General features: G+C 37.6%; 5 protein-coding genes across 6 annotated transcripts; 1 reads left to right on the top strand and 4 right to left on the bottom strand.

Annotated features, from left to right (window-relative positions):
• Positions 1-1,540: 1,540 nt before the first annotated feature.
• On the bottom strand, positions 1,541-3,190 carry LOC131005598 (uncharacterized). Its single transcript, XM_057932609.1, has 3 exons — positions 2,889-3,190; positions 2,360-2,756; positions 1,541-2,167 (listed from the first exon to the last, which is right to left on the bottom strand). Exons 1-3 carry the CDS (start codon positions 3,037-3,039, stop codon positions 1,813-1,815), a joined length of 903 nt encoding a protein of 300 aa, XP_057788592.1. The 5' UTR covers positions 3,040-3,190; the 3' UTR covers positions 1,541-1,812.
• A 1,287-nt stretch (positions 3,191-4,477) lies between these two features.
• Positions 4,478-7,018, bottom strand: LOC131005597 (eukaryotic translation initiation factor 4B3). The gene is made up of 2 exons (XM_057932608.1): positions 5,759-7,018; positions 4,478-4,855 (listed from the first exon to the last, which is right to left on the bottom strand). The coding sequence occupies exons 1-2, from the start codon at positions 6,901-6,903 to the stop codon at positions 4,771-4,773; spliced, it is 1,230 nt and encodes a 409-aa protein (XP_057788591.1). The 5' UTR covers positions 6,904-7,018; the 3' UTR covers positions 4,478-4,770.
• Positions 7,019-8,657: 1,639 nt separating this feature from the next.
• On the bottom strand, positions 8,658-12,186 carry LOC131005596 (probable magnesium transporter NIPA6). 2 transcript variants are annotated; one of them, XM_057932605.1, is made up of 9 exons: positions 11,615-12,186; positions 10,837-10,893; positions 10,668-10,758; positions 10,389-10,549; positions 10,151-10,278; positions 9,917-10,054; positions 9,465-9,557; positions 9,256-9,376; positions 8,658-9,169 (listed from the first exon to the last, which is right to left on the bottom strand). In XM_057932605.1, the coding sequence occupies exons 1-9, from the start codon at positions 11,736-11,738 to the stop codon at positions 9,063-9,065; spliced, it is 1,020 nt and encodes a 339-aa protein (XP_057788588.1). In that variant the 5' UTR covers positions 11,739-12,186; the 3' UTR covers positions 8,658-9,062. The 2 variants fall into 2 exon arrangements, with proteins under 2 accessions (XP_057788588.1, XP_057788589.1); XM_057932606.1 differs by having other exon boundaries at positions 10,837-10,901; positions 11,615-11,751.
• Positions 12,187-16,620: 4,434 nt separating this feature from the next.
• LOC131005595 (30S ribosomal protein 3, chloroplastic-like) lies at positions 16,621-17,288 on the top strand. The gene has a single exon (XM_057932604.1). It carries the CDS (start codon positions 16,720-16,722, stop codon positions 17,176-17,178), a length of 459 nt encoding a protein of 152 aa, XP_057788587.1. The 5' UTR covers positions 16,621-16,719; the 3' UTR covers positions 17,179-17,288.
• Positions 17,289-17,867: 579 nt separating this feature from the next.
• On the bottom strand, positions 17,868-21,228 carry LOC131005592 (sterol 14-demethylase). Its single transcript, XM_057932602.1, has 3 exons — positions 20,880-21,228; positions 20,123-20,629; positions 17,868-19,051 (listed from the first exon to the last, which is right to left on the bottom strand). Exons 2-3 carry the CDS (start codon positions 20,600-20,602, stop codon positions 18,053-18,055), a joined length of 1,479 nt encoding a protein of 492 aa, XP_057788585.1. The 5' UTR covers positions 20,603-20,629; positions 20,880-21,228; the 3' UTR covers positions 17,868-18,052.
• Between the last annotated feature and the right edge of the window lie 667 nt (positions 21,229-21,895).

Raw genomic sequence — 21,895 nt, 5'->3', positions numbered from 1 at the left:
CTTCATGACACGGATGGAGTAAAAAGAAGAAGAATAGATGAAGAGAGAAATGAGTGAATTGTAGTGTAAAATGAATGAGGATGAAGAGGTATTTATAAAAGGGACATTTGCAAAAATGCCCACATCCTTATAAAAACTTGTAAAATTGCCCACTTTCATAAACAAAAGTGGGCAATTTTACAAGTTTTTATAAGAAGGGGGCATTTTTCCCTATTAACACTTTATAAAATAAAACAAGAAATAAAGAAAATAAAAGTAAATGAAGATGACTACTATTGGTTGCAACTGATCTTTTATTATCATTAGTGAGCAAAATCAAATTTTCTTTTAATTCATTTTTATTCTGTTGTGCATTGCACGCGCTTAGAGAAAAATTCTCCACCGTCCACACCCAGCTCTCACATGTGAGCCCCATCCCAAGCCCCCCTTCCCTGGCAGCGTTACGCGACTCGCTGGAGCCTAGATCGCACCCCGCTAACAAGTTGCGGTAAGACTGCTCTAAGCTCTTGAACCTTATTTTTACGACTTATAATTATTTTATCGAACACTTTGAAGAAGCTTATAAAATTTTAAAAATAACATATAAATTTTTTTTGGGAGCTTGTAAGCTCAGCCATACACCCTCTTAGTATTTACTTATTCTACCACATATGATCTGAACTTTAATTTAACCTAATCCCTCAACTTCGAAAAAAAAAAAAAAAAACTAATACTCATTATTCACTAAAGTGGATCTCTTTATCCACTTTAACACTGGTCTATCTAAGGTGAGTCTTTTCCCCCTTATAATATACTACTATCTAATTATAATTATTAAAATTTGTGTTATTATAGGACTATGTTTAAAGAACAAAAAGAATATAAAATTATAAATTAGCTACCAACCTAAAAAATTATAAACGGTTAATTGCTATAGAAATCATGAGTTATGACTGAGTTTAGTTTTTAGTTTTATATAGTGTAGCAATTCCAACTTGGCTTTTTGATTTGTAATCAAATATACATATTCACTATATTTTTACGATGTTATTTCAACTTCAATATTCATATGATCTAATTCAATCAGTTACATATGGTGAGTACACATAAGATTTTATGTGAAAGTGCAAAAAAATCATGGCACATCATTTTTCGATCGTAGAAAAAAAAAGACTTTTCTAATTTACTACAAATTGAAACATTGTTTCATTATTGTAATAATTTATGAAATGTATCGGAAACAAAAATAAGGCCAAAACTGTGGGGTTTTTTGCAATTAACCAAATATAAATTTAAGCGATCTATACTCTATAGCTACTTAATTACGAGGCACATGTTGTTTTCAAAAAAAATTATGAGGCACATGTTAATGCATCTCTCCTCATTAATTCATACTTATGATTAATAAATTATAATTAGAGATTAAAAAACATTAATTGAAAATTAATGAGTTTTAATTGGAATAGATGTATAAATTATAGTACAATAATCTGTAAATTGTCCGAATTCCCAAGGTAACATTAAACTTTCACAAAAGAACAATCACTATTTATGGTTAGGGGTAAAACTCCTCTTATCATTTTTTATATAAAAATAATTTGACCAAATTCTCAACAATTTATTGGTAACAAACACATTCCAACAACCAACCGTGCAAGGATCATAAGTTTACACAAGTACATTCAAAGGTCAATAATCTATGTAATAAAAGAAGCCCCTCCTCCAAAACTCTAGGCCATCGACCTCATTCTACAACTCTATAATAAACTTAGGATAATAAATTTGAAAATTCGAAAACACATAATGAAATATCAAATCAGAGGTTCGAAAAATTCACTTGCAAGTAGTGAACTTGCAAGTGGCCGTGCTGCCCGAGCCGGAGTTCGCCCTCATGAAGCGCAACGCGGTGTGGAGCACGTGCCGCGTGGACCCCACCAACGCCAAATTCATGTCTTGGATCACACCAAGGGGGTGGTATGGGAACTGTATGCTATTGTAGGAGTTGAGCAATGCAGTGGTGCCCTCTCTCAACAAGGTCCTATAGGGATCCCCTCTCCCTAGCATGCCTTGCCTAAGCGTCATGTCGGTCCCGAACCTACGGCCCGCGATCAGCCCAAACGCAACGGCCACCTTCGTGTCCGGGCTCACCACCTTCCAATAGCATTGGTACTCCGGCATCAACCACATTCTGTAGTACAACACAAGTATCATATTAGGTTAAGTTCATTAAATCACGATCAATAATTTCAACTTTTTTTAAAAAAAGTATCAACAACTTCTGTCATAAATGTGAACGGAATATCAACCTAGGCCACCCCGCCCGCCTAGGGGCATGATCAAGAACTTAATTAGTACCATGAAACTTGAAAAAGAGTCTTACTGGTGGGGGCAGGCCGAGGCTTCCAAGAAGGGCGTCGGGGGGAAGCGGGGGACGGGCGGCAACAGGGGTGCGGGTGGAGGGTTGACCGGGACGACCGGGGCAGGGGTGGAGCTCGGGCAGAAGGACATCGGTTGAGCCGGTTGAGCTAGCAACGGTTCAACGGTGTACATCTCCGTATCGAACATGTTGAACATGAGCCGGAGACGCTTGGCTGGCCCAGCGGCCGCCCCGCAGGCGTTCGAGCCTTGACCGCTGCCCGAGACCTGCGTGTAGCAGCCGCTCAAATTGGGGGCACCACCAACCCTCATAGCATAGTTGCCTAGCCAGTTGGTGGTCTGCTCCCCCCACGTCGTGTACTGCCCGTCGCTGCCCGGGCAGGCCATCGTCACCTTAATCCCTGCAGATAGACAAAACGATGTCGTTTCAACTAATAACTCCCACATCGAGTGACCTCATCAAAACATTAAAAAAAGTTCTAAAACCTTAAAACATTCAAAACGTTAAAAAATCAAGAATCACGAAAATGTACCATTTAAGGGATAATCAAAGAGGGAAATCTGGCCATCTTTGCATTGATCACAAAACACGGTTCCGGTGACCATGGCGTCGCCGCGGGCGCCGCCGATCGCGGCGGCGGCGACGAGGAAAGCCGTGAAGAAAAACTTGCGCAACCAATCCATGAGTTGAGACAAGATTGGAGCTGTCGAGAAATGAATGGCTATAAGTAGTAAAGCTCTGTAAAGAGGCTTTCTAGATGTGAATTAATGTGAATGAGAGCACTTTTACAATAAAAACATAGAAAAAAGAGGAGCCGGTGTTTTTGTAGTAATAACAACTGCTGCTCCACAACTCTCAACTGCCTCCATTTATGAAGGATTTGGGCATTTGAAAAAAAATCTAACTAAAATTCAGAAGGTACAACGTCGAATTTAATGCTGCTGGAAGAATTAGAATCCAGCTTCAAACATTAAGGAAAAAAATAGCATTAAAATTTGAAATTTTTAAGGAAATCCGACCCATTGCTAGTGTGAAATTTAGCTATCGACTTTTTGTTGCTATTTAATATGTGGGTTATGATTGATAAAGCAGAGAAATAAAAGAATGGAAGTGTATAAATGGGAGTTATGAATGAACAGTGAGAAAGTGAATGAGTGCAGCGTTGAAGGATGTCGTGCATAATGTCGGCCAAATTAGTGTAGAGGAAACTGTGCAAACAGCAAAGATTAATCAATATGATTTAATGGAGTGGATCTGTAATTCATTATTAAAATTAGGGTTAATTGTATTTAATAAAACCATTTTTAATTTATTCTTTTATTTATAACATAATTCTAAATTGAAACATCAAAAATTCAAAATCATGACATTGGTCGATACTTATTTGATAAAATTAAAGTTGACATAGCTGCAAAATAGCCAGGTAATTATTCAAAAATTTGTACCTATACGACTAGTTCGTGTATATATTTCTGGCAATTATGTCGGTTTTATTTTAATAAAAAATAGACTCATGTTGTAAATCTCATAAAATTAAAAATCGTATTGTAAATCGTAAAATGAGTAAAAATTAGTAGTATGTTATTATATGCAGTTATCCTTTTAAATTATTATTGACTATTTTTTTATATTTTCCTATTTATTTATTTATTCATTGTTACAATAGTTGATTTTATTTTAGTTTATTCGAGAAGAGAATAACGTGGGACTTTTGGTACCAATAGAAAACAAATTGAGAGTGACAAATCGAAGAGCCATTAAATATACCTGAGATCTGCCCACACAAAAATATTGAAAATTTGTTGATAACAACAACAGCTATTCTCATCGAATGTAAACTGTAGTTGCATCTCATTATCATGCTGTCTAACTACCAATTCACAGTCTTGGCAATTCAGAAGAGAATCCTGCTCTTCCTTTCGACCATCTCGTAATTCAAACATCATGAATTTTTCTATATATAGCTACAAACTTGCTTTTTTCTCTATTTCCATCACATAATTCAAATTTAAACATACATATAACACATCAAGTTCGACTCACACTAATGCCAACTGTTCAAACAAATATCAACTTAATCAAATTTGATAACACTAGAAATCAAAGGAAAGAAGAAGCAAATTTCAGAGGAAGAACGAATCGCATTCCTACTTGTATTCCCACACAAATAAATAAACAGTATCTGAATCCAAAAATAAACAGAAAAAAAAGAAAAAGAAAACATCAGTCGACAAGTACAAACAAGCCATAGAGGCAAAAACAAAAATCTACCCATAATTCTCTACCAAAATTTGCTATATATTGTCTGATGCAAAACCGAAAACAAAAAATAAATATGAAACAAAATTCTATCAGCTCAGCAGATGCATTGCTCCTTTTTTCTGTTTTCTCAAAGCTCACACACTTCCTCAGCTTTAGGTCTGTGCCTCTCCCCCTTCAGCCTCTTCAGCATGTCCATTTTCGGATTTCTCAGAATGCTCGTTCACGGGTTCCTCAGCGCTTCAAGATAAATAAGTGTAGGTGGGTTCAGGTAAGTTAAGATACAGAAACAAACAAGAAAATACCTAAACTGATTCAACTAGTCCATACATACTAGTTATTGCATAACAGCTATTATAAACTAAGTCACTCTCCAAGTACATGTTGATGTCTGAAGAGAAATCAGCTATTGTACGAAGAATAATGTAGAAAACTTAGATGGTTTTCTCTTCATTATCCTCCAAATTATCCAACAAGAAAGTCAATGTAATTGAAAACTTAGATGGCTTTCTCTCTTCATACCCTATTATCCAACAAGAAAGTCGATGTAATCCATAACCGAGGCACATAAATTTTGTGCATACATAGTTAGCTAACCCATGAAATTATGAATTACAGAACCATTAGATTAGAAGGAAAAAAGGAATCTACATCACATCACAGCCACTAAAATTCACCTGCAAAATCCAAGAATGCACTAGAAACTAGCCAAAATTACTATCGGGTGCACTAACATATCTTTGTATACCTGCCAAAGGGTAGCAACCCACCAAAAGTTCCACAGCTAACTTAAAATCCAGGCCAGAAATGTGCATATGATCTCTAGAGAAGCATAGTTGCTAAAAATCTACCTAGAGTTGCAGGTCGATATTATAACTACAAAAATACTTTAAGTAGCAAGTTTGGTTAGGTTAACAAGAGATCTAGAATACCATAAATAAATGGCATAGTGGCCTTCAAAAGACATACAGAAAGACCAACAACATAAAGCTCAACACTTTGCACAGTTATCCAAACCAAGCATCAAAACAAAGTAAAGCATTAAAAAAATCAATCAAGTTAATCAACATTCAAGAATAGCTCAGCAACAATTAAAAAAAATCCCAACATTCTCCATGTAGTTTTATAGCCTAATTCACCAACCTCTGTGGGCGGGAATCAGCAGATTCTGGCTTTCTCCAAGCCCTCTCAGTCTTCTCTTCCTGCCGCCTCTCTCTCCCGCTCCAAAAGTTCTTCCTTGGAGGATCCGGTCCATCAGAAACCACCTCCTTAATCTTGGTAGACTCGAGCTTCTCCTCAATCTCCTTCCAATCTTGGCCCTTCTCCTTCAACACCTCCTCTCTCGGCCTTGCCTCGCCAAATGGATTGCTCCCTTTCGACTTCACAATCACCGGAGGAGCAATCTCGGGCTTAGGCTTCTCCGGAGCAGCAATATCAACCACGGGAAGTGTTCTAGGTTGCAAATTCAATCTTGGCCTACTGCCAGCATTCGACTCCGAACCCCCTCTCCTGCCCCAGCTCTCCGAATCCGCCCCATTCAAATCCGAACCCCCTCTCCTCTCCCTCAAACTATCAAAGGCGCCGCCCATCCTCGGCCCTTCCTCTTCTCTTCTCTTCACCCAACTACCTGAATCTGCTCCACCGTTGCTCGATTCCAATCCAAAGCTCCCCCTTCTCTCATACCTCCTAGGCTCAGAAGAAGGGGCAAAACTCTTGTTCGACGCCCAATTATCAACCTCATCCGCTCTCGATTGCGAATCGGTGAAGAAACCCCCTCTTTCCCCCCTCTCCCTCCTCTCAAACCCACTACTAGCAGGCGACCTCTTCCCAGCCGCCCAATTATCAGTCTCGTCAGCCCTAGACGGCGCAATTTCACGATTCGACTCCCGATTGAAGCTCCCCTGCCGCCGCGGCTGCTCATCCCTCATCCCGCTGCCGTAGGATCTGAATCCCTTGCTCCGATCGAGCTCCTCCGCAGACCGCTCGCGCGGACCGGTCGGCAGAGCCATCAGCTCGTCCGTCGTCAATCCCTTCGACGCCTGGAACGCCGCCGGCTTCGCCGCGCTGTAGGTCGTGAATTCCTGGAGCGACAGGACCTGCTTCTTCTTCTTCTTAGTCTTCGCCGCCGCCAGCGACGGGAAATCCGCCGTCTCAGAGTGGCCGTTGGTCGCGGCCGCGGCGGCCGCCGAATCCTCCTTCTGTTGCTGGAGGAGCTCCGTCTCGTTCTCCTCCGCGTCCAGAGCCCACGCGCCTGGCTTCGCCCACGCCGTCTTCACCGTAGCCGCCATGATTCCCTGCTTCACGATTTCTCTGTCGTGTGGTGTATCCGATTTATTCTGTGTGTGTTTTGATGGTGCGTTAGTGTGTGTGGCGATAGGTTTTGTGAAGATTTTGCGTCCCTTGCAAGCCAAACGCGATTACTTATAACCGACACGTAGGTTTCGAAGATTTGATCCCACGGCTCTCATTCCTTTGGGCGGAAGAATTCGTATCCGAATGGGATTTGGATATGCGATGATCTGTGATGGACGGCCCAGATTGGCTGCATTTTGGTTGTGGAGATTTTTAATTATGTAAATATTATAAACACAATTTATGTAATATTAGGGGAATTAGTTTAATCAATATTTAGGGAATACGATAAATGTAAAAAATAAAATAAACAAAAAAAATCAGTGTTAGATGAGCTGGCGTGTGAGGTATAGTTGGCGGTGGTTGTATGGAGACATGTACGCCACGAAAATAGTTTATTAATTTGTTACTATTTTATTTTATTTTTGAGGGATTGTTATTTAATTTACAGAAATAGCAGAGTTATTTACTTTTAGTAAATTACATTTAATTGTCAAACATGTAGAAATCTCCGGTGTTAGTAACTATACTATATTAAATCTATTTTGATGCCTAGAAGTTCTATTTTTCTGTCTTTTTGCAAATGAATTCGCGTTTATGAGATAATAATCCGCGTTCATTGGTAAAAATATTAAATATATTTAGATTAAAATTAATTCGCGTTCTATTTAATATTTTTGCAAATAATTTTGCAACTGAATTATTTAATTGCAAAAATCGTTGTACCTATTATTGGAACATTCAATTTATTAGTTGGGATGGAGAAAATCGAATAGCATTCACTCGTCCTTAGATAAAAGTGATGAGTAAAATCAAAGTATTTTTCTAGTTCATCATTCGATATTATACTTCATCATCGTATGCATAATATTAGTGACCTAGATTAGATCATTGGAATCCAAGTCATAAAATCACGTGCAGCAAAAATGAAATTTTCTATTTATTGATGAGAAAGTAGTTTGTTCTTTTGCCGTCGAAGGAGTCTAAATGTATCATGTGATGCAATTGCTTTTTATTATTTTTACATAACAAATTAATATTTATCATTTTATAGGTCAAATTTCAAAAACGAAAAGTTATAAACTTATGTTTAATAATATATTTATAGTTTAATTGGTATGAATTTGAATTTTGACCTATATTATAATTTTCTATCCGTAAAATAGTCTTGTACAAGAATCGTGTGGAGTATAAAATAACATAACATTATTGTGGTCGGACTATATTTGTGAATCCACTATTATTATTCGGATGAAAAGCAACTAAAGTTTTCGAAAAAATAAAAATAAAAGATATATCCAATTATTATAATAAATGATATTTAAAAGTTATAAATTTAAACTGAAAAATTAGTGAGTATTGTTATACAGATTTTTAATTATATTTATTATAGATACAGGTATATATATTTAAGAAGAGTTTGAGTAATTGAGCCTTAATCATTTTGATTTATTATCGTACTCTGTCACAACGAATAATTTTATATGGTTAGACTATTACATGGACATGGAATTATTTTTAATTATAAATTAGAATGTAAATTGATATTCTAGATGTATTTTTAACATTAGTGTGGTTTGCCTAAATAATAAAAATAAAAATAAAAAAATTAGTGTGGTGGGACTATATTTGTGAATCCACTATTATTCGGATGAAAAGCAATCGCAAACCTCTCTAAAATGAAAAGCCCTTTTTGTGCAATACAAATTGTGAAGTAGGTCTCTCTATCTCATTGGTAAAAACTAGACACTTGAAACTCAATGGACCCCCATTTTGTCACAAGCCAATCAATAATAATAGTTCCAAAATCCAAAAAAAAAAAAAAAAAAAAAAAAAAAAGAAGAAGAAGAAGAAGAAGCAAATAATTTACAAATTCTACTCACAAAATACTCAAGAACATGACCCCACTGATGCAAAAAAAATGGTTGAAAGAAAGCCACACACCTCCCTATATCACAACATCATCTCCCCTTCCGCCCTTGCTGCAGCCGGTCGAGGCGAAAAGGCGCGGTGGAGGCAGAGGCGGTGGCTCAGCCACCCACGGCGGTCGTAAACCTGCTGCAGATTCCACTGCCTAAAATCATGCTACAACAACTCACTTATCTCCAGAGACAAGTTCAAAGTAATCTGAGCTATTCAGTGAGATAAAATGAGCCCCTTCCAAAGCCTTTGATGAGTCTCCATCGTACCAAATAATGGTTCCTGCACAAGATTTTCGAGCTCGTTTGATCACGTAATCATTCAAATACTCATTTAAAGCAGACTGCTCGACTCGACCCCCAACTCACCTGTTGGAGGTGGCGACGCCTCCTCTTCTCTGGTCATGTGCAGAATGAGCGTCCCCGAGAGAACTGTGATGAATCCGCACACCTCGGAGGTTATGCTGCTCGCATTCTGACCCGACCAGTCCTGCAAGACAAGGCGAGACGAGAGATGGTTTAGCGTGTATTGACCTTGACTCGTAGTGAAAGGTTGGGATAGTGACATCGCGCGTTACCTTAAACATTATGGAGCTGGCAATTATGGTCAGAGTAGTGAACATCACATAGTGTATAGGAGAGACGATTGCAGCATTGAAGGTGTCGAGCGCCTGCACCAATGAGCACGTTGCAGAGAAGCACGACGTTAGGCAGAGACAGTTCATGAAAGCAGTTATGGTTGAGAAAAGGGCACTTTTATTGATGAATGAACGCGTTTTTCTACACAAATCGCCACAAAAATTGGCGTTTGATCGGGTTATGGAATGGGATACGTATACCTATTAGTTCACCAAGATCCATCTTTGATCAAGAATTCAAAAACCATATTGCACAAGCCATACAAACAAGGGTGTGCAAAACATGTATAATATGCTTCAAGCATGTCAAGACCAGGCGCGTGCTTTCACTTTTTTCAAGAATCGAGCAAGAAAATGGCGTTGACAAAATGAGCCATCGACATTGTGGATACCTTGTTCAGATAATTCAACTGCGTGATCAGACAAAACACGGCAACTGAAAGGAAAAACCAAGTCTGAGTGGATCCAAATTGATTAATCCCCTCCAAGGTGAGTTTTATTGCAATCCCAACAGCCTTCACGCTCATTACCTATTTGATATTGAGACACAGCATGAAGCAACTCTTTCAGATAATGTCGAACATCATGCAGCCTAAATACATAGGTTATCAAAGGCAGGGAGTTACCGTGATTGCTCCCAATAAGGAGCAAATTCCTAAGTAAACGAGTATGTTTGTTTGCCCGTAGAGTGGCTCCAAATACAAAATGAGAAGTAGCACTAGAGATACCGAAGCTGCCACATAAATGAGGAATGCTGTGGATGCAATAAACGAGCACAAATAAGCGATAGGCAAATCAAACACGGCTATGAACAATCAAACATGACAATGAGTGAGTGAATGAGATAGAGAGAGAGGGGGTAACCTGGCTGAGATGCCAAATCCCAGACTTCCTGAACAGAAGATGGAGTGTGTTCTTGAGGGGCATGAACGACAATTACAACCGATCCAACTATGCAAGACACAATCCCCAAAATTCCCATCTGTCGCAGTGGTTCCTTCAACAGAAAGTGTGCTAAAACAGCACTTTTCAGGTTCATGAAAAGAGCTTAGTTAGACAACTAAATGTCATCAAGAAATCTTAACCAAGATCATCTTTGTCGAATATGCTGCTACAAAAGGTCCAAGGGCTCGAGAATATTACCTAACGATTATGCTCAATGCACCAAGAGGGGTAACAAGAACAGCAGGGGCATATATATAAGCAACGAAATTCGCAATCTCCCCAACAATCACTGCACAGAATAAAACATTTAGCCCAACCACAAGCAAGAACTTCCTTACCAACAACGCGTTAAAACCTTTCAACTTACTAGAAATCATGCCGGCCCACCAAAGAGGTTCTAACAAGTAAGTGTAGCCTCCAACACCTGCAGTACTAATAGCACGAACGTTGAGTATGCAGAGGCTAACAACAGCCTAAAACGAAACAAAGCTTCCACAGTTTTGGCGAGAATATACTACTAAACCATGAATGAATATACTACTAAACCATGAATGAATACGAGCAACAACCAACCAAGCCAGTGGCGGACCCAAGAGGAGGCAAGGGAGGGCTTTACCACCAAACAAAAGAATTTTTGTTTTATTCTATTAAATTGTCAAATTATGAGTATTTTGAGTGTATCATTGTACAATAACCCCCATCACCAGATCAAATCATAAGAAAAATGCCTTTTCGAAATCTTAAACTCAAAATTTAGAAAATATGGCCCCAACCAGGGATTTTTTCTGTCTCCGCCTCCGAAACAAAGCTCCTTCATTGACTAATTAAATCTAACCAACAACTCCTCCCCCTTTTCTTCACAAAACCAAACCATTCCACACAAAATCTCCCCCAAAATTAAGATTAGCTCAATTGCATTTGCAACACTGTCATCAACAACTCCAAATCTACATCCATCAATCAGCATACGAATCATCAAAAACGTGCTAAAATAGCTTGAAATTTGAAATGCAGCATCAAACAATTATCACAGACCTCACAACAATCAAAACAACACTCTTTCATTCACACAATTCAACTGAATTAACAAATGCAAACACCAATAATTCAATGAACTCTACATATAGGAATGAATCCATGAATACCTGCGCGTGTACCAGCAGCAGCAGCTCGCAGAAGACCTTTCTTCTTAAAAATAAAGCTCGTTCCAATAAACAAACTCGACACCATTGCCAATAACAATCCCCTCGTATTATCCGAAACCCCCATTTCTCTCTCTACAAAAAATATATCTATCTATCTATACATGAATTCTTCATCTAAAATGATTTGATGCGAAGTAGCAAAACACAAAGTTGGGTGAACTGCAATCCCTCTGTACAACACCAAATAAAGCCAAAAACCGAAACTTTTAACAAAATTCGAACTCCCGCCAATCAGAAAGGGCCCGAGAAAAATCCAATTTCCAACCACAAACGATCGTTGAAAAAAACAAATAAAAGAGATATTGATAAACAGCCAGCCGCCGGCGATTAACTGTTTGTTTCTCTGCCCGAGAAAAAGGTATTCATAAACTGCTATGAATCAACGATTTGGTGTCTGCGGGTGGTATTGAATATTGATGATTGAATCCGCAAAATTTGACGAAAATATTACGAAGAAAAAAATAACATAAAAAATTAGAAATAGAAATAAAGCGAACGGTCAACGGCTCTTGCCTGTAATTCTTGTACAGGTGTTTTCCGAGCTGTAATTATATATTTTTATTTATTAAATTCATTTAAACTCTATTATCAATTGTGAATTTGTGGTTTAATGGATTTTTTTCTTTTCTTTTCTAGAGAGTATAATAAACATACATTAATAAATCGATTCTAGTCCAAATAATTGGACTAGAAGAAAATTACAAGTTCCACGCACTTCATTTGTTGAGATGGTTGGTAAGATTTGTGAAATTGAATTCAATTATTGTTGTGATCGGATCTAGGCCCCCAACAACCAATAGCTATAAGAATAAATCTTCACAAGCATATAATATATACACATAGTATTATAGATCAAGTGGTGTTAAAAAAATTATTGAATAGCAATAATTGGAGGCATTAAATTGTTGGAACGGACTTATCTAAATCGTGTCAAATTTTGCTCAAAATATGGGCTCTCATCGACCGCTTATGGGCCTAAGGCTTAATTTTTTATGATAGGTCGGGGCCTAAAAAATTGTCGCCTTATCCAACCTAAATTCTTGTCATAATCGGAATAAATACTTTTGGTTCTTCGCAAGAATTACTCTCTCTGGCCACCAAAAATAGTCCTAAAAGAAAACAACAAATTTTTTAATGAAAATAATTTAATTTATTGTAAGTGGAGAAAAGTATCCCACTTAAAAAATAGTGTTAATAGTAATAATTAATTGTATTGTTAGTGGAGAAATTAACCCACCATGTGATAGAAAGTTTCCAAAAATAAAAAGAGATTAATTTTTATGGACATCCTAAAATGACAAAAAGTAACTAAGTATTTCTTATGGATGGAGGGAGTATTTGCATTTTAAAAATACTAGTGTACCTCCCGCGCTATGCGCGGTGAATATGATTTTAGACTCGCACAAAATGTGCATATATATGTTTTATAATATTAATATAAATTAATAAAATTAAATTTTGATATCAAATTTATTTTTTGCAAATTGATCTAATATTTTAATATAACCAATGTAATTTAAATAAAAACATAATATATGTCTATATATATAGATATTGTATCACTTATATAAGGAGTTCTATAATTATACAAATTAAATCAATTTATCGTATAAAATAAGTTGTGTATGAATTTTCTATGTAAAATTATGAATTTGGTGTGAAAAATAATGATTTAAAAAAAAATCAACCTATGAGATTCAAATTCTGGACCCAAAACTATAATTTCACCAAATATCTTTTCATAATTTAAGGGATTAAAATAGTTGCTATTAAGCATTTTGGTCTTTGACAGACCATATCTCAACACATATTTTTGAAAAATTAATAAACATGTAAAGATATCCGAGCTTAATTTAATACCTATCAAAGATAATTATATGGATACAAAAAAATATAATACATTAATTAAAAATAAAAAAGTTGTCATATTTAGAAAGAAACACTAATTTTAAACAAATTAATTAAAACATAGTAATTTTTTTTGGTCTCTTATAACTTTTAATTCAATAAAAATTAAATATATTTAATCTGATTATGTTAAATATTAGGGGGTTGTAACCCTGAACGTATTTATCGTGAATCTTTATATCCAAGAGCTGAAAATAATTTATAATATATGCAATATACACCTAGATTTATTTAAATCAATATACATACATACATGTGTGTATATATATATATATATATATATATATTATAATTCATTTATAATAGTCACTTACGTACTTAATTTAATTCAATAACTTATCACTTATAATTAAAATAAAATTACTTAGTTAAGATTAAAAACTTATTAAAAAGGATATAAAATTCCACCACCGTTTTTCATAAAGAAAAAAAGAAGAAAATAAAGATAAGAAATTAAATCAAATTCATAAAAAGATAGAAGAAATATACGTTAAAAACAATTAGAAAAATATTTACACCCCTTAAACATTTAAAGGAAAGTTAGAAAATACTTATTTTTTGAATTTGGTTAAACTTTAAATGGCAACAACTTATTTATTTTAAATTATTTTTTTATATAATATATATCAAATTAAAGATCTTTTTATGATCTTTTATTTAATATGCATTGTGTATATTATATTCATAATAAAATTATAAAATAAATAGAATAGAAAATATGTTTAATATAATGAAGGAAAATAAAAAGTAAATGGAGTAGTAAGTATAACCGTTTGAAACCCCCCCCCCCCCCAAAAAAAAAAAACAATTAATTGTCTTATAATACACAAAGAAACACAATTTAAAAGATAATGCACAGTTTTGACATTGTAGGAAGTCATTGGCAATTTTTTTTAACTTGATTTTTTCACTCAAATTCCAATTATATCCTTCTAATTGAATTTATTTACATTTACTTTGCTCTTTATATATATAAAGATTTTAGTAGTTTAGGACTCAGTCCTATTCCAAATATTTTATGAACCTTAAGCAAAATATAAAATAAAAGTTCAATTCATTGAACACTTTAACTCTCGTTAAATAAATTCTCAGGCCTCGAGAGAGTAATTCTTAGACCTCAAGAGAGTAAGAAGCTTGTTGATGGTTGAAGGAGCCACGAAAGTTGCTAATATTCACTATGTCCTATTAAAAGTAACATATATTTTATTTTGTATTGCTTCATTATAAGTGATCTGTTTTCATAAATAACAAAATTTAATCCTTTTAAAAATATAGTCATTACCACTTTTAATTAATTTATATTTTTCTATGTATTTAAAAATTTTGTGACACTTACAATGGAACGGAAGGAAAGTATGACATCTTCTATGTTTAATACAATAAAGTCGCCTTCTTTTTAATGCTAACAGATGATGTTTTTTGTGACCTCATTTCTCATTGAGCCCTAGACAATCGCACTTCTCCCTCATGTTTAGAGCGAGATTGAACCTGAAGACTCGAATGTTTGAACTACTCTCTTCGTCCATCAATTCATGTCCACCCATTTTTAGTAAATATTTATATATTTTTTAATTGGTGGATCCCAATAAATAATACTCCCTCCGTCCCAATAAAAGTGGTCACCTTTCCATTTTGGTTTGTCCCACTAAAAGTGGTCACTTTCCTAAAATGGAAATATTTACTTAATATAAGTCATATTAATTAAGTTAATTAAAGCTTCTAACTAAACCTAAACACAACTCAAATACACAAACACACGCACACTCGGTCCCTTCCCCCTCCTCCCTCCTCCCTCCTCCCTCCTCCCGCTTTCTTCATCTCTGTCTCATTTCTTCTCCGGCGAATGACGGCAGAGCCGGCCGCCGCCCCGTCCCCGACCTCCCTCTCACTCGTCTCTGCTCTCTCCCTCTCTCTCGTTGCGCTCACACACACCCAGTCTGAATTCGCTTTGGGGGTTTAATGGCGGCGTCGATTCACGGTGGCGCCGATTCATGGAGGATCTAGGGCTCGGAGGCAGCGATCTTCCGACCGTGCGAAATGGGGTTGAGCGGTGGAAATTGAGGGAGACCGGTGGTAGCGGCTCCTGCTGTTACTCGCATCTGCTCTCTCACTCTCTCGTCGCCGGCCTACCTTCCCATATATCTCGTCTCTCTCTCTCTCTTCACCAGAAAAAGAAAACTAGGTTGGGATGGAAGTCTGGGGCCGCGATTTGGAGGCCTAGGGCTCCGATTGGGGCGAGCTGCGGAGTATCGATTTGGGGGCCTAGGCCTCCAGTTGGGGCGAGCAGTTGGAAATCGAAGCTGGGTCTGCGATTTGGGGGTGAGCAACGGAGTATCGATTGGGTTGTCTCTTTCCTTTTTTTGGTTTTTGATTTGGGGGCTCTGCCATCGCAGGTAAACCAGATATGGTGGCGCGATTTGGGGGCTGGTTCGACAGGAGAGAGAGAGAGAGAGCTCGACGTAGGTGAAGTCAGATATGGGTGTCTGGTTCGCGATGATAGGACGGTGAGGGGCGACCGCCGTCGCCGTCGCCGACGTCCAGGTGCAGTGAGAAGGAGAAGAAGTCAGATGGTGGAAAGTAATTATCTCATTAAACTTGGTGGACCACACTCAATTAACTCATAACACTAAATTTCTTAATCTCCGTGCCCAAATGAAAGTGGCCACTTTTATTGGGACGGAAGGAGTACATCTTTTCTCCACTCAACTAATAACCAATACATTTTTTTTCTTAAAATCCGTATTTCCTCTAAAATTTTAGGTCATGAATACGTCCAGGGAGTACTATTTATCTTCTTTTTTGCTTATAGATTCCATGCACTCATTACATGTTATGATTATTTAAAAAATATTCACACGTTTCAACAACTTAATTTCAAAATAGATTCAACATTTCATCAAATTGTGAATAGATTCTAGAAAGCCCAAAGAAGAAATAATACCCAAGAAAACCAAGCGGGCCTAATAACTGGGCTTCGGGTTAACAGACGTCATCATTCGTCACTTCCCAAAACAGGAGAGAGAGAGACAGAGAGAGAGCGAGAGCGAGCGCTATTCCGTTATCAGTTTCTCATTCTCAAGACTCCAATCCACGGGGATAGAGAGAGAGAGAGAGAGAGAGAGAGAGAGAGAGAGAGAATGTTATCAACATTTGGAATCGAAACATGTTGTTCACTAGTCCCAGCAAAAACACCTCAAATTGGAATCTCCCCCAAACCCCAAAACCCCTCAATTTGTTCATACCCAAACAAGAAACCCTTAACCATTCCATCCTCTTCCTCCGCCGCAACGCAGGCAATCGGAAATGAGGAGAGGGAGAAGATGAAGGTGGTGGTGAAGGCGATCGAGCGGCCGCGGCTGCTACTCAAGTTCATCTGGATGGAGAAGAACATCGGAATCGCCATCGACCAGCTCATTCCCGGCGGCCACGGCACCATTCCGGTGAGCCCCTACTATTTCTGGCCGCGCAAGGATGCGTGGGAGGAGCTCAAGCTCATGATCGAGACCAAGCCCTGGATTTCCCAGAAGCAGAAGGTCATTCTGCTCAATCAAGCCACCGACATCATCAATCTCTGGCAGCAGACCGGCCATTCTTGACCTTGTTCATTTTTTATTCTCTTTTTCTTCAATCGTGATAAAGCCAACTTTTCCTTCTTTTTTTTCTGTTGTTTTAGTTCTTGAAATATGATGCTTTCGATTTTAGCTAAGACTACATTTATTCTAATTTAGACATGAATTATAGAACGTTTTAGCCAAGACTTCATTTTTGGATGTGTAGCAAATTGAAACTTTTAAAATATTTTATTGGGGCTGGATTTTATTGTGAGGAGTTGTTTGAAGGGGTTAATAAAACAAGCTGAATTGGAACTTAGATTGACCTAGGAATTAGGTTGCCGATTTCAACAACTGGTTTTTGTTGGTGTGATTCTTCAAATATCCTAATTTCTTATTAACGCAAAAACTTGTATGAGAAAATCTCATAATAAAATGGGTCAAAATTCGAATTCAAATAGTCTTCATATTTTTTTATCCCATATTTTCTAGAGTGGAAAATGCCATCACATCAATATCTCATGACAATATTAAACATGAATTAGAGTAAAAATGAAGAAAAGGAGGCTGTCCGAAAATAAAATCATAATTATCCCTACATAGTATGTGAATGAGAAAGCACCCTTAATAGCACTGGGTAAAATCTTGATTTGTCACAGTTGGACGTAAATAATTATGGACTTCATGTAATGCAAAAGATTGATTTAGAAACAGCAAAGGAAAAGAAAGAAGCATAGAAAAAGGGAAACTAGACAACCTCATAAATGCCTTGACAACTGCAAAAGTCTGGAGCACAACAGCAAATCATAAACATCTAAAAAAATAAAAAGAGCATAGTCTGATGGATATAAGAGATTAATAAACCCAACCTACACAATGAAACAAGCTTAAGATGAAACCTGCAGGAATCTTTATCAGATTAGTTGAGGGGAAGAGCTCGGCGTTTGTACCGCACCATCACCTTCCCCTTCACGCCGACAACCATCGCGTTCCAGTCGATCTCTGGGAACGGAGATACGAGCTCCATCTCGAAGTTTCTGAGCAGATGGCTCCATATCGTCTTGATCTGCAGATAGGCGAACGGCTCCCCTAGGCAGCCGTGCCTACCGCCTCCGAAGGCGATGTAGGAGAAAGCTCCCGCGGCTTTGTCCTCGTCTCTTCCCGGAGCGAATCTATCAGGGTCGTAAGTCTCCGGGTCTTTGTAGATATGCGGGAGACGATTTGCAAAGGCAGGCGATGTGGCCACAATGTGTCCCTTGGGGATGTCGTATTCCGCCCCTTCCTTGGTCTTCACCGTGAAGTCGCTGTGTGAGCTCCGGAGAAGCATTATCAACGGAGGGTGGAGCCTCAGAGCTTCTTTTATGCATCTGTAAAGAACTTCCATCTCAGCTAGCACGTCGTAATGAACCTCGTTTCCATGTTTCTGCACGATCGTCTTCTGCTCCTCCAGCACGGTTGACATGTATTTGGGGTTGCAGAGAAGGTAAGCCCCAGTCCATGTGGAAGTAATGGAGCTCGTGTGCTGGCCGGCAAAGAGAGCAGCAATGAGCAAGCCGGTGACCTCCGACTCAGATGTCGGCCGCCCGTCTTTGTACTTGGAATCTATGAAGCACTGCAACAGATCATTAGCTTTCGTGCCCGCCTCCTTGCGTGAAGCAATGATTTTTGCAAAGATATCAGAAAGCTTCTTGCGAGCTTGGTCACGACGACGGTGAGCTGGGATCGGAAGGTAAGGAAATATAACACTGATAGGAAGCATGCCACTGTCAAGATCATGGAAGAGAGCAGAAACATCATCGAAGAGCTTATTGCGAACCTCTTCCCCTAACAAGCATCTACTAGCAGTCAGTATGATTAGATGTTCCAATTCATACTTCAGATCGACTTCGCCACTCTCTCCCCATTTTGAAAAGTATTCCTGTCCATTTAAAACAAGAAAATCTTCAAGTTACTCATCTTTGAGAAGTATGATCAAAATATAAAATTGCCAGTAAACAGGATTCATAAAAATAAAAAGGTTAAATAGAGCAAAGCAATGAATTTTCCATATGAATGACCAAATATCTCGAGTCAGAATCTACAACAGATTGCACTCAAATGTAATTTGTCCAAGACAACTCCATTGTACACGTACCAATTATCCTAGCAAATCAGAGCTTGAATTGGAAAAAAAAAACCATAGTTGAAAGTAAGTATGGATAGTGTGACAGCTGCAAGAGACACTGTGTTTCTTCTTCTGAATGATATCCAAGATTATAATATAAGATACTCAAACCAAAACAAAGTAGCTCTAATAAATGATAAATCACGATAAGGAAATAGAAACTAGAACAAACAAAATGATAAGAGGCTGAAATTGACCAACCAACAACACGCTTAACCAGTTAGCACACTGTTTATAGAAAACTTAACCTTCAGCTCTTCCTTTTCCAAAGAAGAAACTATCACACCCTAACTAGTTGAATGCATATCATGTGAGTTATCATTAATTTCGAAAATAATCAAAGACCTTAACCCCAGATTTCAAGCCCACCATGTCAAATGTATAATACTACCTAGATAGTGACACTTTAGCCATATTAGTTATCGTTATTGAACACCCACTCTCTAAATTCCTACAATTAATATATATCCCTTCATCTACTTCATGCTCCAATTTCATATGCATTGAAAAAAATATGGAGCCAAAATCTGGAGTGTTGGAAAGTGCAAATTATAAAGAGATGAGAACGAAATCACCTAAAACAAAATCAAAAGCCTAAATCATCTGACTAAAAAATAGAGGATGTAACATTCAAGATTCACAGTAGTCAACACCAACTCATCTATCCCAATTAATAATGACATGCGCAGAAGCTTAAATCCAAAGCAACCAAAACAAAAACAGTTAAGCCTCCAACTACTCCAAACATAACTATAACCACATTCCAAACATTTAAATGCAAGCATTTCTACCAACACAAAACACGCAAAAATCAAAATCAAGTACCTCCGCCTCCACAACCATGTGATCAACATAGGCTTTGAGCTTATTCACCCTAAGCGCTTCAGTGAAAAACCTGAACTGCTCCTGCCTAACCGTGTAATCCACATCAAACACCACCCCGGGCCCGAAGGTTGGCACATTAAACTGATACACCTCCTGCTGGCTGAGATCCGACTCCGGCGCCTTGAAAAAGTGTGCCGAGACCTCCGGCCCGATCAGGAACGTGATATTCTTATTCAGGAAATTCAGGGTGAAAACGCTCCCAAGCTTGGGGTACTCCTCCTTCAGCATCACCACCGGCCCCTTCATGAACCGGACCAGACCGCCGAGCACCGGCCACGCCGCCACCCTCGGCGGAAGGCGCTTTTTGGATCTCGGCATTATCAGAGCCGATATCAGCTTCGCCGCCACAATGGTGGCGACGAGCAGAAGTCCCACATTCAGGAATTTGCCGCCGGAGCCCGCTGATTCCACCGCATCCATTGCTGCTGAAGATTGTGACCGAGAATTCTGCAAATTTGGAGAGCGTGCGAATAGATCAAAAAACCAATGAATCTGGACCATACATCTCGTACGTGGGGGAAAAGGAGTGATAGAGTGAGACGAAAAAGTTAGATCTACAAAAGTGAAAAATAAGAGATACGCTGACGGAAATTCCTATGATTCTACTCGAAGAGTAGCTTGAAATTCTGCAATTAATCGAGAATTTGAACGAAGGAGATGATGAATTGACGACGAGGATGATGAATGAGAGATTTACCTGACGCAAACAGGGAATTGATTTAGCTCAGTAGAAAATCAACATCGAGAGAGTGTGGAGTGTTGTGTTTATGAGTAGGGGGATTAAGGTTAAGGTGTTAATTAAACCCTGATTAAGATCGGGCAAAACGGGTGGCGCCACGTCACACGTCAGGGCACACAGTTTGCCCGATTCCGAAAATTCGCTGCTCAAATCGTTGATTTTTCTAGCGTGTATTTCGCATCACATTAAAATTGAAATATTAAAAAAATAAAAATAGAGTAGTGAATATATATGTTGGAATGTTTTGCAAAGTGCTTATAACAACTTATTGCAGAATCAAATCCCACCGCGCCTCCCACTGCGGATTCTGATAACTGAATTTTGATTGTATGATTTGGGCTTCAATTTAAAGCTATGAATGGATTTGGGTTTGAATTTGGGCTTTTTCTCATCATTGATATAATGGGCATGAACTTAAAAGCCTTCATCTGAAGTACCCAAAGGCCCAAATAAAACATCAACAGACAATTGTTGCTTCGCGACTTATTGTGGGATTCCATTTCTTTTTTTCATCATTGGTGTTGAGTAATCGCCTTTAATAACTATGGATAAGCTCCTTCAACGTTATAATTAATCTTTAGTTTAGAATTTACTAGGAAGTTGGGAGTTGATTTCGAAAGTTGACTTTATAACTAAACCAAAAAAGCCTTCGAATTTAACACGAACCATTCACAAATGTTTAAACAAACAACAATATTTGTGAGTTCCGACTTCCGAGTGAAGCATATAAATAACAATGCATCCGTCTATCACCCAAATTGTGACTATTCATAAACTAATTTAATAGAAAAAAATTGATTTACCTAATTTATTTTTTAAAATAAAAAAACGCCAACAAATTAGCTTAATAGAAAAAAATTTCAATTTATTTAATTTTAATTTTTAATAAAAACAGAATTTAATTATTTACTATATAATTTATATTGTACCTATTTTTTAAATGTATTTTTATTATTATTTATTTTATATTAAAA

Source organism: Salvia miltiorrhiza, chromosome 1 (assembly GCF_028751815.1).
Source record: "Salvia miltiorrhiza cultivar Shanhuang (shh) chromosome 1, IMPLAD_Smil_shh, whole genome shotgun sequence".
In the NCBI taxonomy this organism is placed as follows: domain Eukaryota; kingdom Viridiplantae; phylum Streptophyta; class Magnoliopsida; order Lamiales; family Lamiaceae; genus Salvia; species Salvia miltiorrhiza.
This window is presented reverse-complemented; position numbering and strand designations above follow the sequence as displayed.